The 18304-nt window shown below is 39.2% G+C and overlaps 1 protein-coding gene across 4 annotated transcripts in view; it reads left to right on the top strand.

Moving 5' to 3' along the window:
- The window catches only part of dab2ipb (DAB2 interacting protein b), a 250907-nt gene that overhangs the window by 24225 nt on the left and 208378 nt on the right, over positions 1-18304 (top strand). The window contains exon 1 of one of the 4 annotated variants that reach the window (XM_037533222.1): positions 6836-7017. The exons of 2 other annotated variants lie outside the window; for them this stretch is intronic. In XM_037533222.1, coding sequence (XP_037389119.1) covers positions 6978-7017 — 40 coding nt within the window. In that variant the 5' untranslated portion in view covers positions 6836-6977. Of the gene's footprint in view, positions 1-6835; positions 7018-18304 lie in introns of those variants that run through there. One more of the 4 variants, XM_017698888.2, reaches the window with a different exon arrangement.

The following is an 18304-nucleotide window of genomic DNA, read 5'->3' as shown; positions in this document are numbered from 1 at the left end:
GTTACAGAAATGATGCCTGATGTCTTAGATATTGATGAGATTGGCTTTTGGCCTAAAATATATTTTTAATATGTTAGTTGTGGAGAGGTACGTGCATGGCATCATAAGGCCAAATAGTTCCCTAGGAAAATGCCATTTCTTTTCAGATTTACCATTACTTTACTATCATCAATATTACACATAAAAAATTAGAAGACACATGTAGGTTCACTAGTTTTGGGTAGTAAATAAAATGGCTATATTTGTGTTGTATACATTGTGACCCCTGTTTCATCCTTATCAGCACCATTGTAAAGAAATCTGAGTTACGGGGTCTCTCCAATGAACCATTTCACATCAAACCACTCTAAATGAATCTGTGTACTTATGCCTACATTTAGAAAATATCATTGGAATTCCTCCTGAACATGAAAGGTCAGCATAAAAGAGCAACTCTTGGAATGTGAGTAATTCAGTGCTTTTCCATTGTGATGGACTTCATGAATACTAACCTTATGTACTTCATGTTTGCTTCTAAATAAGGTAAATACTGAGAATGCAACCATACCAAAATAGGTTCTTTCCTTGGAGGTGAACATAAAGAAATGATCAGTTTGTGTAGGTTCTTTAACCTTTAACGGGATACATTACACACTCATAAATCTCATCTACAAAAATGGTTCTGCAAAGAATCATCCACTGAAAGGTTCTCTAGGGAACTAAAAGTGGTTCTTATATGGCATCACTCCCCACACAAAAAAAACCCTTTTGGATACAGTGGAATTAAGTCATGTGGCTTTAATTAAGCTGAAAATACCACATTTCAGCTAAAGTAATGCTTTGTTCCATAAATTTAGTCCTTCAGAGCTTCTCTTCTCCCCTCTTATAATAGAATTCAAGGTGAAATCTGAACTACAGTCCAAGTGCTTTAATCAGTGGTTGAAATGCCTCCAAACAGAAGGTGTAGGGCTGTGACGGTCATGAAGTTTAGCTGATAATTAATTGTCATTTATATAATTGCAATTACGATTTAATTGTCTTACTCTCCTAAAGTGGCCAAACTGGCTGATTAGCCACCTTACTTGTCAACTATGTAGCTAACACTGGTTGTACTGATGAGTCAATGCTGTGTACACACTCACACAAATGTCTACACACACACACACACACACACACACACACACACACACACACACACACACACACACACACACACACACACACACAAGCTGCTCTCTAAACTCTAAAATGCTTACCCTTCTGGGTTGTGGGGGTGCTGAAGCCTATCCCAGCGGTCACTGGGCAGGATACACCCAGGACAGGTCGCCAGTCCATCGCAGGGCAGCAAATGTTTACAGTCACAGAGAATTACTTGTAGAGTTATGCAAAGAAAGATGTTCTTTAAAAGAGTGGATAAAACAAATCAACTGTTGGAGTGTAATGATGCAGTCAGCCCATGGTTCTATTCGATTCTCAGTACTGGATTCATGATTTGATATTCTCAAGATATTTAGAACAAAATCTGAATTAAGGAAAATAACTACATCCATGTATCCAACATACAGGGGGTCTGAGATTCTCTATTTAAGCTTTTGGACACTCTGGATGTCACAAACTCCAAACTCTGGGGGGCTGGGGGGAGAGGGGGAGGTATAAACTTATTATAAAAAAATGCTGTCCATTAGGGAAAAATAGACGATCAAATACAAATTCAGGGACAGCTTGTTGTTTAGTCTGCTTTACCACTTTAAAGTTCTGTCTTTGATATTCTTCACTAACAAGAGATGCAGCATTGATCTGCCTCAGGGAGGCTCTGTAGCAAATTGATTGACCCAATTGGTCCTTTATAGCCTAGCAACTGTAAGTATGCCTAAGATACATCTGAAAAACTTTACAATATGCAATATCATATTTGTAAAACCGAAAACTCGCCCAACTTCCAAGAGTTTGGAGAAAAAAGTGAATTGTTACCCATTTTTCAAACTGAAGACAGAAAAGAAGATAAAGAAGAGTAAAATCTCAGCTATTGTGTGGAAGAGCACATTACCAAACTAGAAAAGAGCATTTCCAGAAGAAGAACTGTTAAACCATACATTTTGCTGCCATTGAAACTAGCAGCAGTGCTACTGTGTTGAGGGAATTAGCACTCAGCCAACACTGGAGTAGACGGCCAACATGAGACCTCCAAAAAAATGCTGGTTGTTTGCAAACTCTTGTGCTCAAATGCTGTTGCATTAGACAGCAATATAAAAAAAATTGCCCATTCATAATGATGCATTTTCCCATTGTGTTATCACAATGTCACAATACACTGTTACGCCCCTAATCAACAGACAAAAATCCAAAAGAAATTCACCTACGAAATATGCTACAGGGTCCACATTTTTTGAGGTCACCCAACTTCTTTGTTTCTTCCTCACTGGGACCTGTTGTACTCCTCCACATGCCTTTTGCCCCTGTTGACTGACAGCGGCCCTCTTCATCTTCATCTAAAGGAGAAAATCTTTAGTTGAATGAAACACATCAGACTTTCCCCTCAAATGTCTGTTGTTGCACCCTTGTTATTTCTGAGCGCCTGATTTCTGTTTCAGCCACGCTTCTCAGCAAGGAGCTGATGACAGATGAAAGAATAGTAGAAGTAAATCTTTCATTTCTCCCTCTCGCTCCCATCTCCGGATATGTAGTGAGAATGTACACCATCTTCACTTTGATGATTCGCTACTTGCTGCCATTCTCCTTCATGAACTTCAGAAAACGAATGTCAGCCCTACCCGACCTTTCTCTTTTTTTCTCTTTCTTTTTCTCACAAATTGAAATGCGGAAAGGGAACTTCATTTGGTGAAATAAAAATACCCTTATATTTCTTTGTTTATCATCATTCAGTTTCCAACTTCCCGACTTTTGCTTTTGCGCTTAGACCCTGGCGTTCCTCCATTCACACAAACAGCACTGACTAACTGACCTTGATCTGAGCTTTGATAGCATTTTCAACAGGGATCAATGTGACAACAATTTAAAGTTTGTTACTGCTCACCAGGGACCTAATTAACTAACTCATGAGAGCAGTGCCCTTATGACTCAAAATCTGAAAGAAGTATCTGCAGATACCTCAAGCATCAGAATTACAGTTCCGCAAAGGGAAACTTGCAGCTATGCTAGTCTCACAGGTTTCCTGCTGGCTAATTTGGCTTGTGTACATCACCGCCGTGTAGAGTGCCAGATGCTTGCATGTCAAGATGCTTTTATATCTTCATTAGTTGTTTAATGTCACAGCGTCCTCACATCAGAGTGAGTGCTGGTGCTTGATGCTGCCCTTCTTGGCACTCTTCAAGTTCACTCTTTCAAGTTTTGAGGATGTAACATAAAATGTTAACTTGAATGCTAGCTCATGGCCTTGATAGCCTCTCTACTCAGAGTCCATGGTTTGGATACAGGATTGATGGAAAAACTTTTGATCGGCCTAGAACCTTTATCCATTAAAAACTTCTTCAGAGAACACTGGCACCTCTGTGTGACATTGTGTTCAACTGCTAGCGAGTAATGAGGGGTGAAGCGGAGGGGTGAGCACCTCTGCTGTGAAACAATTCACACCTTCCCACAAAGACAGCCATGCTGCAAAAATTTGTTCTCAGCTCCTTTTCACAATAGCCAAGAAAGCTATTTGGTTGAACTATGCCTTTTTTCTTTTCTTCAATTGTATTAATGGAATATATTTGAAGGTGATGCATTAACAAAACTAGAGACAAGTGAGCAAGCATTTATAAAAGTGTTATAATATTGTGATTAAATGCTATTTTTTTATTGATACAGTTATACATAATCAGCACTTGGACTTGCAGCATGGCTGTCTTTGTGGGAAGGTGTGAGCTGTTTTCACAGCAGAGGGTACTCACCCCTCCGCTTCACCCATCATTACTCGCTAGCAGCTCAACACAATGTCACACAGAGGTGCCAGTGTTCTAGTTCAATGGATAGTTGCAAGAAAAACTTTTATTACTATTTTATTACATTATATTAATTAAAAACATACCATTCCATTCTGTGGGCAGGGTCAACAGAAGGTGTACACAACCCTTTGACACATGAACATCTATCATTTCCTTAAAAACATTAGTTACCCATGTAGCTGTGATTGGTTCCTATTTTGGAACGCTATTTGTCGTTCATAGCAGATGATAAATAGGAACAAAATAATACTCCGGCTAGCACTGCTGAACTTTCTCTGTAAGGACAGACTGAATTGTCAGTGTAGCACCCAAAGAATGTCCAGAGCAATTGCTAAATAGCTACTGCACCTATAGCCACAAGCAAAACACCTTTGATCTCCCACATCACATTTTGGGCCGGTTACTGTTGGCTAACATATAAATCCATACATATAAACACTGGGACACACAGATAAACTGTAAGCTTTGCTAACAAGCTTATATTTTTAAAAAGTGGACAGAAACATGTTTCCCCAAACCTTTCATGATTAAGCTATTACAGCTTTTTTTAGCACTTTATGAATCATTCTTTGATACACTATATTGCCAAAAGTATTCACTCATCTGCCTTCACAGACACATGAACTTCAGTGACATCCCATTTTTGGCATATGACATCCATAGGGTTTAATATGATATCGGCCCACTCTTTGCAGCTATACCAGCTTCAACTCTTCTGGGAAGGCTTTCCACAAGGTTTATGAGTGTGTTTATTGGAATTTTTGACCATTCTTTTACAAGTGCATTTGTGAGGTCAGACACTGATGTTGGATGAGAAGGCCTGGCTCACAGTCTCCGCTCTAATTCATCCCAAAGGTGTTCTATCGGGTTCAGGTCAGGACTCTGTGCAGGCCATTGAAGTTATTCCACACCAAACTCACTCATCCATGTCTTTATGGACTTGCTTTGTGCACTGGTGTGCAGTCATGTTGGAACAGGAAGGGGCCGTCCCCAAACTGTTGCCTCAAAGTTGGGAGTATGAAATTGTCCAAAATCTTTTGATCTGCTGAAGCATTAAGAGTTCCTTTCACTGGAACTAAGGGGCCGAGCCCAACTCCTGAAAAACAACCCCACACAATAATCTCCCCTCCACCAAATTTAACACTTGGCACAATGCAGTCTGACAAGGACTGTTCTCCTGGCAACCACCAAACCCAGACTCGCCCATCAGATTGCCAGACGGAGAAGCGTGATTCATCACACCAGAGAACACGTCTCCATTGCTCTAGAGTCCAGTGGCGGCACTTTACACCACTTCATTCCATGCTTTGCATTGCTCGGCCATGGAAACCCATTCCATGAAGCTCTCTAGGCACTGTTCTTGAGCTAATCTGAAGGCCACATGAAGTTTGGAGGTCTGCAGGGATTGACTCTGCAGAAAGCGACCCCACCCTGTCATTTTACGTGGTTTACCACTTTGTTGCTGAGTTGCTGTTGTTCCCAGTCGCTTCCACTTTGTAATAATACCACTGACAGTTGACTGTGGAATATTTAGTAGCGAGGAAATTTTACAACTGGACTTGTTCCACAGGTGGCATCCTATCACTATAATCCCTCCTCCACCAAACTTTACACTTGGCAAAATGCAGTCAGACAAGTACCGTTCTCCTGGCAACCGCCAAACTCAGACTCGTTCATCGAGACGGACGCCAGACGGAGAATTTTACATCGCCTACCACTTTGTGGCTGAGTTGCTGTCATTCCCAATCATTTACACTTCGTTATAATACCACTGACAGTTGACTGTGGAATATTTAGTAGCGAGGAAATTTTACAACTGGACTTGTTCCACAGGTGGCATCCTATCATGGTAAAATGCTGAAATTCACTGAGCTCCTGAGAGCGACCCATTCTTTCACAAATGTTTATAGAAGCAGTCTGCAGGCCTAGGTTCTTAGTTTTTTACACCTGTGGCCATGGAAGTGTTTGGAACACCTGAATTCAATGATTTGGATGGATGAGTGAATACTTTTGGCAGTATGTATCTAAGCAGACGGATAGAGAGAGAAATACTGACAGGACCTTAGCTAGCGAGCATTAGTTTGTAGCATGTTGATTCTAGACATTTGGGAGTTGAGAGAAGATTTCAGAGCCTTGGACTAGGGTGATAATCAAGTTTGCCTGAACCAAGAGAGAGCACTGTTCTCAATTCGGTCCAACTCTGCTACCATTCATATGAATTATGAACGAATTCCTGCCGCTATTTTCCTCTGTGGATGTGTTTTCTCCTTTTTTAACTCTAAATTTATGAGTATAGATGGAATAGTTTTGGTGTAAGAGTGAGGCTGAGTCACACTGGAACCATTCTAAAACACATATACATACACAAGACCAAACAACTCAATTATATAATATATTAACATGTCAAGGTTTTGATGTGTTATAAAATCAGTAAGACACTTGGGGCTGTGTGTTACAATGATTTTACCATGCTTGGCATCATGGGAAAACATAATTAGCACTGTCCCTCAAGGCTTATTGCTTTAGAATATGACAAGACCAATCGTTGAGCTCAAAGCTTACTGGATATCTTCAGTTATTGCTGCCAAATGTATGACATGTTTTGGCTTTTTTGTCCTCATGACTTTTGTTTACATCTTTTGGTTGATGACAAGATATGTCAATGTAAACACTAAGCAAACCAGATCAATGCATCATTTTCTGCTTTGTTGTGGACCAAAAGAACCAAACTATTAATGTAAACATACCTTAAAACACCACGTCTTAGCGTTACTGTTTCTTTAAGAACAAGGCAAGAAAAGGCAGTGAAAGAGAGCAGAGCAACTTAGTATAGAGAAGAGTGATCTGCATGCGTACCACATGTGTCCTTCTCTGTCTCGCTCTCTCTCTCTCTGTGGATCTGTACTCATGCGAATGTAGAACAACAGTTGGGGGAACACAGTGGCTCCTGAGAAGCAGGACGAAGGGAACACTTTTCCTTTCTTCTCTCTCGCTCTCCTTCTGTCCATTCAGCTTGACAGCTAGACGGGAGTCATCTTTCGTCCTGAGCGCATGGAGACCGACACAGGTCCTGAGCATGAGGGTCACTCTGGTAAGTGCCTTGTGGCAAGAATGAGGGGAAAAAGGCCCCTTCAAGCAGATGCTTTCACTCCCCAGCTTCTGTGCCAGTGGTCGGGAGATGGCCAACTGCCAGAAAAGTGTTGCTACAGAGCAGGAAGCTTACTTAACCCTTAGAATTTTAGAGTTATTACATCTGTTCTGCTTTAATATTCAGTTGTAATTATGTAAACATATAACGGGTGACTTACAGTTACACATGATTTGCATTCTGACAGGTCAGAACTCACATTTCTAACTTTTTATTTAACTTTTATTGTTAAGAAATTACAAAAAAATATAATGGATCCTTTCTTTTTGCACAAAAAAGCAATAACGTTTGGTCAAAACTCAAATTTTATTAAGATATCTATTTATATTTAAAATAATAAAAATATTCTCTGCTTATTCTGGCAATAACTGACTTCTAAGGGTTAAAGCTAAAGGTTCCCAAGTGGTTCTTGCCTTGGACGTATAGTTTTAGAAAAAAACTTACATTGGTACAAATATTTTACATTCTTTAAACTTTTAAAAGATTGTTCTTTTTCAAAACAATGGTTCTTTAAAGAAGTGTCCATGATATCTTCTTTAGGGAACTGAAATTGGTTCCATCACTCCAAAGAACCCTTTCTGGCACCTTTATTTTTAAGAGCATATGATGGCTTTGATGCTGGGAATGTCAAAATGATGCCAAAGCTCGGTGTGTTTAGTGTTTACATGCTGAGCAGTCATGAGGAATGTTTACAAGACGTTGTGCAATCCTCCAGGATGAGTGTAAATGAGTGTATTCCTACAGCTGAAGTTAGACCTGGCTGGTTTGTGTGACAGACACTGAATACGTCTGGATACGCAGTGGATTCTGAGATTCTTCACAATGCTTACGCAGTTTTGACTGTGTTTGTATGTCAATGAGCGGTGTGTGTCAGTTTGAGAAAGAGTGCACAAATAAGCCTAGACGAATGTTTCTCCCCCTTTCTCCTACTGTTGCTTCTGCCTCTGAGTTGTAAGCTTTTGTAACCACATTTCTAACACATTGAACTCGAGGCATATCATACAGTTATTAATCTGACAGAAATGTTTTGACTAAAAATCAGATTTACTACTTTTTCCACTCATCCCAGGTGTAGTTGAGACATCAGCTGAGACATGTTTGGTGTCCACAATTTGCTTCTTTAGTTTAATGCTGGAGCTACAAGTTTTGCAATAGAAGTCAATGGTCACCCAAATCTTTCCCCTAAATGCATCCCCAAAACTTCACTCAACCCACATCCAAGTCTTGCAGACTCATTTTTTGACAGAACAGGTGTTCTGACTCCCCCACAGAGTCCCCTTCACATTTGTGTGTGTCATACAGACATGTGGATTTCTGTTATTCCTATTTATAAACATATCAGTTAGAAAAGTCAAGATTAACAGAATCAACAGAAATTGTGAATGCAATCTGTGTGCCTGTGTGTTGTGCATGCAGATAAGGGGAGCTACATGGAAGTTTTGTTTATTTTTATAGTCATGTTTTGTTCTAATCCACACGGACAAGCCTGTGCAACCTTATTGAATACCTGGATGTTGTTTGAGAAGATTGAGAGAAGTTTTGGGGTGATTTATCGGAAAGATTTGGTTGACATCTCAAGATGTCCAGTGCCAAAATCCATATTTTTATGGATCCAATGCAAAGCAACGCAACCAACGCAAAGTTTGGATGCATTCACAATTAACGATGTGCAAACTACTTTGCATCTGAACCGTGAAACGTATGTAGTGTAGAAACAAGTGATTTGAGCACAAATGAGGAATCATCTTCAGTGCCTGGAATCATGAGCCTGCCTACTAGTATCTAATTTATATATTTACATGAAGTGCGCCCTAATTTATGCAGATGTTTTGACAGAGTGCCAATAAAATCACTTTCAGTGTCTCATGAGCTAATGACTGTGCTCCCCGTGACCAAACTTTATAGTGTTAAAATCACAACTGGACATGAAATAAGTTATTTAGTAGGTAACTATTTGTTTACATAGCACATTCAAAACCAAAATGTATGTAGTGCACAGCCATACAATGTTTTAAAAACAAACAAAAGCGTCTTATATTGAATTCTGTAATGTACTGGGAGCCAGTGAAGAAATGCTAAATCTTTTCTTACTGTAACTTAATAATTGGGCTGCGGCATTTTGGACTAGTTGTGAACAAGCAAGACATGTTTAATTGACCCAAAGACACAGCACATTACAGTAATCCAATTAGGATGTAAGAAAGGCATGAATGACATTCTCCATATCAGATGGGCAAAGAAATTACTTGTGTCTGGAGACCATTCTAATCTAGAAATGATTTTGTTTTTCAAATTTTAACTCAGAGTCCAAGGTCAACTTGAGATTTTTTTACTAAAGAGAACCCAGATTTTCCAATATGTTCCTGTAGGAATTGGAAGGACCAAAAAAACTAAAACAATAACCCCAGCTTTGCTTTTCTTTAGTTGTAAGAAAATATTGACCTTCCCGTTTTTAATATCTTTGATACAATTATTGAGTGTTTTGGAGGACTGATTACTAAATTTTAAGGGAAGGTACAACTGTAAACCATCTGCATAACAGTGAAATGTTATGTTGGTCTATAACATATAGGGAGGATATATATTAAAACTATGCAGGCCTTAAAATGGACCCTTGTGGAACTCCACAAGATGAAACGTATATTTTTAAGGTGGTAGAATAATGTGATTGGATAGTGTTAAATGAAATATTTAAACACTGTATTATTGTAGTGTATGAGATGACTTCTGTTTTGTATTTTTTATTTTCTGAGCAGTGTCAATAGTATAAAACAAAAGCACATTGTATGCCATTGAAAGAGACATGGAATAGTTGCAGCATTTATGCATGTAAAATAAGTACATTTGCTTTTGTGCTGAATTGCCATGCACACAAAACTATCAGTTTTATTGTTATTCTCTATTTTTATTCTAATTATTGGTAGAATAGATTATATTTTTCTTGATGGTTGGTGAGAGTGGTGGGAGGTGAAGGTGAAACATGATATTACTGGATCATACCGCCTTCCCTTCCTCCCTCACGTTGTGGTGCATGGTGACAATCAAAACTTCAGATGCTGTTTTAGAGGTGGGTGAAATTAAATGCATTTTGCTGGGAGATTTCAGGAGAACTAACCAGGTAAAAAAATCCATTTTGATTTCAAGGTTGACTTTAAGGTGGTTAAGAACTTTACTGAAGCTGAATTTTTCCAAGGCTCTGCATAGACTGACCCCTGCCACACTGTTGGTAGTTCTGCCGAGAAGAATGCATAAGTGTGGTTTATGGAAGTGAGTCCGCTTATTACATATTTGCGGTGGACAGGGAATAAAATGCGTCTTTCTTGATCTACTTCAATGGAGTCCAATGGAGTCGGCTCAGCTTTGGGCTCAGTGCCATCTCTGAAAGAGAGAGAGAGACAGAGTGAGAGAGAAAAGAGTGAGAGCAAGGAGTTATGTATATGTACTGAGGGAAAGACAAAGGGGAAGAAAAGTGCAATCGAAAGCAAGCGCACTGGCAGTTCTACATGTTAAGCCAACCCAAAACCACTGTACAGTAGTCCAATTTCTGCGGTATGAACATGCCAAACCCTAAAATATCTCAAAATAAACCCAAATAACACATTGCAGCACTACTCTTTCAGTGCTGTGAGCTCTGGTCCCTGCCCACTCTTCTTCGCCAGAACTCCATATCACAAGAGCCAGGAACATGACACAACAGTCAGCATAAGACATTGTACAATGGGGGCTCCCAACCATGCCTAGAGGACCACTGCCTTATATATATATATATAACAAACCACAACTCAGAAAGGGCTTGTTCACCTGTCATTGTGCTGTACAGTCATACAAGTAGATGAATGGGTGCCCTCCAGTAAAAATCCTGCAGCTGAATTTGCTAAGACGGTGTAAGTCTGCAATGGAGAGCCACAGTTTTCTTTCTACAAAGTGTTGATTCACACATCTGATTCAACACCTGAAGCACATCATAGTCAAAATTAACTGCTCAAACATTTTTGTTTATACACAGTAAAAAAACAACTGCTTACATTAGATGACTTAAGTTGGTAAGTATAAGCCACTGTTTCTCAACCCTGGTCCTGGAGGCCCACTGTCCTTCAGTTTTTAGTTTTTAGTGCCTTCCCTGCTCCCCACACAGCCGATCCATCTAATTTGCTAGTTAACAGCCCATTATTGAGTTAAAGTGGCTGCAATAAAGAAAGAGAAGCTCTTAAATGTGCAGAGCGGTGGGCCTCCAGGACAAGGGTTGAGAAACACTGGTATAAGCAATTTAAATGCAAATTGAGGTCTTTTTGGCCAAAGTAATACACTATATTACCAAAAGTTTTTGCTTGTCTGCCTTCACTCGCATATAAACATGAGTGACATCCCATTCTTAAGCCATAGGGTTTAATATGATGTCTTCCCACTCTTTGCAGCTATAACAGATTCAACTCTTCTGGGAAGTCTTTCCACAAGGTTTAGGAGTGTGTTTATGGGAATTGTTGACCATTCTTCCAGAAGTGCATTTGTGAGGTCAGACAATGATGTTGGGTGAGAAGGCCTGGCTCCACTCTAAATCATACCAAAGGTGTTCTATCGGGTTGAGGTCAGGACCCTGTGCAGGGCAGTCATGTTCTTCCACACCAAACTCACTCATCCATGTCTTTATTCACCTTGCTTTGCGTGCTGGTGTGCAGTCATGTTGGAACAGGAAGGGGTCATCCCGAAACTGTTGCCACAAAGTTGGGAGCATGAAATTGTCCAAAATCTCTTGGTCTGCTGAAGCATTAAACGTTCATTTCACTGGAACTAAGGGGCTGAGCCCAACTGCTGAAAAACAACCAAACACTATAATCCCCCCTCCACCAAACTTTAAACTTGGCAAAATGCAGTCAGACAAGTACCGTTCTCCTGGCAACCGCCAAACTCAGACTCGTTCATCGAGACGGACGCCAGACGGAGAATTTTACATCGCCTACCACTTTGTGGCTGAGTTGCTGTCATTCCCAATCATTTACACTTCGTTATAATACCACTGACAGTTGACTGTGGAATATTTAGTAGCGAGGAAATTTTACAACTGGACTTGTTCCACAGGTGGCATCCTATCATGGTAAAATGCTGAAATTCACTGAGCTCCTGAGAGCGACCCATTCTTTCACAAATGTTTATAGAAGCAGTCTGCAGGCCTAGGTGCTCGGTTTTATACACCCGTGGCCATGGAAGTGATTGGAACACCTGAATCCAATGATTTGGATGGATGAGTGAATACTTTTGGCAGTATGTATCTAAGCAGACGGATAGAGAGAGAAATACTGACAGGACCTTAGCTAGCGAGCATTAGTTTGTAGCATGTTGATTCTAGACATTTGGGAGTTGAGAGAAGATTTCAGAGCCTTGGACTAGAGTGATAATCAAGTTTGCCTGAACCAAGAGAGAGCACTGTTCTCAATTTGGTCCAACTCTGCTACCATTCATATGAATTATGAACAAATTCCTGCAGCTATTTTCCTCTGTGGATGTGTTTTCTCCTTTTTTAACTCTACATTTATGAGTATAGATGGAATAGTTTTGGTTTAAGAGTGAGGCTGAGTCACACTGGAACCATTCTAAAACACATACATATAATATATTAACATGTCAAGGTCGTGATGTGTTATAAAATCAGTAAGACACACATATATATATATATATATATATATATATATATATATATATATATATATATAGAGAGAGAGAGAGAGAGAGAGAGAGAATAAATACAGAAAAGGACAATAAATAGACAATGAATACAGGATAAACTAGAGTCACAAAGGTATGCTGGTACATACAAGGGTACTGGTGCATAGCGGTGGGTAATCCAGGTCCAAAAAGTAAAAACCTTCCCCACGATTTTGTTCCAACTGCCTGAAAACCATTGCTGCTGGTTTGGGCAAATTAGAGAAGTCAAGCAATTGGAACAAAATCCTGGGGAGGGTTTTTACTTTTGGAACTGGATTACCCACCTCTACTGGTGCATAGACAATAAGTACAAACCTAGTAGGTAGATATAATGCAAATTAAACCTGCATTTTACCAAAAACACAACAAAGACAAGCTATGCAAGGTACGAAATATAGGGGTTCTTAACATCTTAGAAAAACTGAATGTCCCAAAATCTAAATTTTGTCAGTATTTATGTACATTAAAACAATGAGTTTTCCCTGAATATGCTGTCTGCTTTCCCTTTCAAATAGCATATTTAGGTAAAGCTCATTGTTTAGCTTCTTTGGTGGTCTTCACTAACTAGAGCTGGTCTGCCTCAAGGTGGTGCTGAGGTAAATAGATTCACCCAGTTGGTCCTTCATAGCTTAGCAACTGTAACTATGCCTGAGATACCTCTGAACAACTTTACAATATACTGTAGAATATTTTTAAATTTGACAACTTGCTCAAATTCCCAAATTTCTCAAACTGAAGATAAGAGTTATGTAAGATCTCAATTAATGTGTGGAAGAGTGCATTACAAAACTACAAAAGAGCCTTTCTGGAATAAGAACTGTTAAACCAAACATTTTGATGCTGTTGAAGCTATAATCAGTGTTGCCATGATGAGTGAGCAGTAAGCTTGTATAGCCAGTCAGTATCGGACCTCCCAAACACCAAGAGATGTTTTATTAATGTTTTATTCATCATTTTATTAATGTTTTATTCACCATTTTATTAATTTCATTGTTTTGGGTTTTTTTTGGAAATGTATATTAATCTTAAAATTGATGCCTGTTAAAGGTTCCAAAAAAGTTGGGATGGGGTAATTTAAGACTAGAAACTTTGTGAAATGTTCAAGAAATATTTAAAATGATGCAATTACGCTTGGATATAATAGCAGCCACAAGGATATCTAATCCTTTATAAGCAAGAACAGGTTGAGGCTCACCACTTCACCAAATGTGCCAGCAAAGTATGCAACAGTGTAATGTGCAGACAGAATCGCAGACGCTCGCAGGTAAGATGAGGAGGTTTTAATAATCCACACAGTCAAAGGGAAAAACACAGTTCATAGTGAAAGTCCATTCCAGATATCCAAAACACAAAGCAATCCAAGAAGGCAACAGTACCAAAGGGGCAAAATGCAAGTCAGAAACGGGAACACTAAGCAAAAGGTCAAAACACAGAATATACAGAATAAACGGTAGAAGTGGAATGCTCAGTGATTGCTTAAACAATACCTCGCAAAGTTCTAAACATGAGTCCCCGCTTAAATATCATAAATAATAAGTAGTAGATGAGTCTCAGGTGCAAGGGTTCAATAATCAGGTGACTGAGATCGCTGAGAGGTGTGAGGGGAAACCACGTGATCAGTCTAAGAATCCTGGGGGTTGAAGTCTTCTCCTATGATGGAGTCAGAGAGCATGTGATCTGTCACTCTGGGAGATGAAGTCCATCTCCTTTGCTGGATGCATGACAAACAGTTCAAAAATAACACTCCACAATGAGAATTGCAAGGATTTTAGGCATTCCACCTTCTACAGTGCATAATACCATCAAAAGATTCAGGGAATGTGGAGAAATCTCTGTGTGTCGAGGACAAGGCTAAAAAACACAAATGAAAGCCTGTGGCCTTCAATCTCACAGACAGCAATGCCCTAAAACTAGCATACTTCTGTTATGGATGTCACTGCAAAGACTGCAAGGAATTCAGGTATACTTTGAAAAACTGTTGTGAATAAACACTTAAGATTGTATTTTGCACAGCAGAAGTCACATGTCAACAGTGTCCAGAAATGTTGTTGACTTCTGAAATTGGCTGATGCACAGTGCAAACGTGTGTTGTGGTTTGACGAGCTGACCTTTAAGGCTGTTTATGGAAATAATGGACGTTGTATTCTGTTTGCCAAAGATGGACCATCCAGATTTTTACCAGTGTACAGATCAAAAGACAGTTTCTGTTATGGTATGAGGTGTAACTGTGAAAGCACCATTAATGCTGAACACATTTTAGAGCAACATGTCACTGCTGTTGGAACAAAAACCTCCACCTCCAAAAATCACCAAAATGACAACTTTACAGGAAAAGAAAAACATCTACTTTACTTATAATGCAGGTCTATTGAACCAGAATTTTTTTCCACCTCATTCTGGCCCATTGCAACATGATATTTACCAACAATATAAAGGGCAACAGGCATTTTCAAATTATGTCAAAAACTGAAAAATGACAAACAACAAAAATACAGATAGAAAGTTTTGTTCCAACAGCAGTGATGTGTTGCCTTTTTCATGGATGGCCAGGTTTATTTCAACATGATAACTCCAAGAAACATTCTGCTAAGTCAAACACCAGTACATGACTAGCAAACACAATGCTGAACAGTTATACACACATAAAATCCTAATATTATATATATATAATTTTTCTGGCACACTGTGGACATTATCAGTACTTGTAGACCAATGACTTACATTGTTTTATTATGAGGAGTGCAAAATTAGTCCAATTGAACTGGATTTAGTGCAAGCAGTATGTAAAAAACCATAAATAAATATTGTGACATATAGTTTGAAAATTTCTTGAAGTACCATAATATTATGTTTTTACCGTATCACACACCTCTAATTAGAGTACTAGAAAAAGCGCTCTATTGTTATCTCTCACACTTCTTCTTCTTGTTCTTGTTCAGAACAATTCCTAACTGACATTGATGACGTCACAGCAGGCCCCTCAGTCTCAGACACAGCTGATCACGCAGGGAATCTGCTTTAAAATCCTTAAACTTTCACCTAGAAACTCCATTTCAATTTTAAATGGTAGAGAAACTTGTCCTTTCTGAAACCTCAAAATATCTCATCATTTTATCAATTAGCTTTAGAGTTATGAGCATTTGTTTGGCACTAAGCACAGAAAACCTACCCATTCACTCCCATGTAAATTTCTCAAAATCAGAATCTGCTTATTTCAAGATTTTCTCTGTGTTTAACTTGTCATAACTCAGACATTTTCTTCTCAATAGACACTAAAATAATCCTCAAGGGGTCTTATCTCACATCATCTATCCGGTTAAGCGATAGAGTAAACATTTCCCAAGTTTGTTGAGAGGGTGCAAATCGGACTCAAACAAGGCTTCTCCACTAAGAGCTGCATAATAGAGTGACAGTTCATTTGAATGACTCCCCCTCCCCCCTCAAACACACACATCTCTCCCTCTCACACACACACACACACACACACACACACACACACACACACACACACACACACACATACCTAAGGAGGTGTTGTTCACCTACACAGAAACACACACAAACACACACATACACACACACACACACACTTGCAGCTCTTTTCAATCACTCTTGCAGTTCCTTCAGGAAATGCACATCTAATTTATAATGTAATGACAATGTAAACACAATGCCCAATTCAAAATATAAAAAAAACCCACTGGGTTTCTGCTCTTTGACTTGTAGGAGCATGGCCATTGACACCAGACAGTAATATTTCACAAATTGCAGATGACAGCTGACCGTCAGTCATTAAAATAAAATTATACAGTAGTTAGTTGCTTATAAGCTGATGGTTGAGAAGCATTCTAACAGTGCTGATATTTTGCCATAACATCACATATTTTTCCACAAAGACGTTATCACTCCACTAAGATACCATTGCTAAGCAACGCGTTTGACAGCTGTACAAGGCGCTCAAGCCATTTGAATATTTCTATTTCTTACTTGTTGCACAAACATAAAATGGACACTTTTAAGATTACATTTGACCAACAGCCGATTTGGTCAGACTCTGAAGATGAAACTACACTAAATCCCCAAACTGCCGATACCACTGAGCAGCTTTTCAATTGGCAGCTGTGACAGAAGAAAACCTAAACAACCTGGAATTAGTCAGAAATGAACTGAATACCATTCGCTACATGTGCAGTCTCATCTTCAGAGTCTGACCAAATCGCACTGAGCCATAAAACTGCTGCAATAAAAAACAAAAAAGCTGCTCAGCAGTGATGACAATTTGGGAATTTAGCATGAGGATCTGGAGAATGAACTGCTGGCTGTGCAGTGAGTGAGCGGAGCTCATTACTGTGACGTAGCAACAAGTTGCTTGTTAAGGAACTATAATTTAGTGTAAGGAACTGCGAATATTAAAACATATTAAATTACATGTTCACAGCTCAGTTTATTAATTTCTTACTTTATTTATATAACTGTTGTACAAAAGCAATAGAATACTCGAGGTTGTGTGTTATCACGAATAACATCACGCCTGTGATGATCTGCGGCACCAAATCACAGCAGTGATGTTATTTCACGATAACATACTCCCTCTAGTGTTCTATTGCTTAAATGAAAATCCAAAATACAGATGAAAGATACACTCAGATTGGGTCTACAAAGCATCTACAGTGGACCATCCAAATAAAGTACTACTAAATCAATTTTTTGTTTTGTGTTTTAAATTTAGATTGTTGTTACAGGCACTGACAGGCCATTGTTTATTAATAAATAACAACTGACAGTAGAATGATTTCTGAGTGCCATGTGGCCACTGATTTACTAACTTCAGGTCATTTTTATTGTTTGAGCTCTCTCGCTTTGTTAGGCCTTTTGAGGGTGTTATAATCATTGAATAAGGTCCTGCTACGATCCTACAAGTTTAAATCCTACAAGGATTTAAATATGCTGACTTTGCTTCCGTGTCATCACATGAAGATACTCTTTTGCAAACCACTCCCTCACTGAATGAGCTTTACAGAATTGCATGCTGTCGTGCCATTTTTGAGGTTTTTCTGCTTTGCATGAGCAGAAGGATTAGATCTCTTTGAACACGTCAAGAACAGATGCTGAAAGGCATTGCATGACATGTGCATCTGACCAGCTCTTCTTGATCTTCAGCGTAGTTAGTTGATGAGTTGTTACCATGGAGGTGTCATAGGACCTGGACAAAGTCATTAGCATTAGCGCTTGTTCAATGAGATTTGCTCAGTGGTTCGTCTGTCCTGAGCATTACCATCTTTGCTTCATGGACACTTTCTGCCAGTGTGCAAGTTTGAGCCGGTGTCATAAAATTTCCTATCAAAAGGCCGAGAATTTATGCATTAACAATGTTGGCTGGGTAATATCAGAGGTCTGAACAAATTTGATGACTTGAGACTGGACTCAAAAACCCAAAAAAGACTTGCGACTCAGCTTTGACTTGAATACCAATGACTCTGATTTTAACCCATGAGCCATGGAAAGACTTAAGACCCAAAGTGGAAGAAGC

This window comes from Pygocentrus nattereri, chromosome 23, assembly GCF_015220715.1.
Source record: "Pygocentrus nattereri isolate fPygNat1 chromosome 23, fPygNat1.pri, whole genome shotgun sequence".
In the NCBI taxonomy this organism is placed as follows: domain Eukaryota; kingdom Metazoa; phylum Chordata; class Actinopteri; order Characiformes; family Serrasalmidae; genus Pygocentrus; species Pygocentrus nattereri.
The sequence above is the reverse complement of the archived record's forward strand: the minus strand, read 5'-3'. Positions and strand labels throughout refer to the sequence as shown.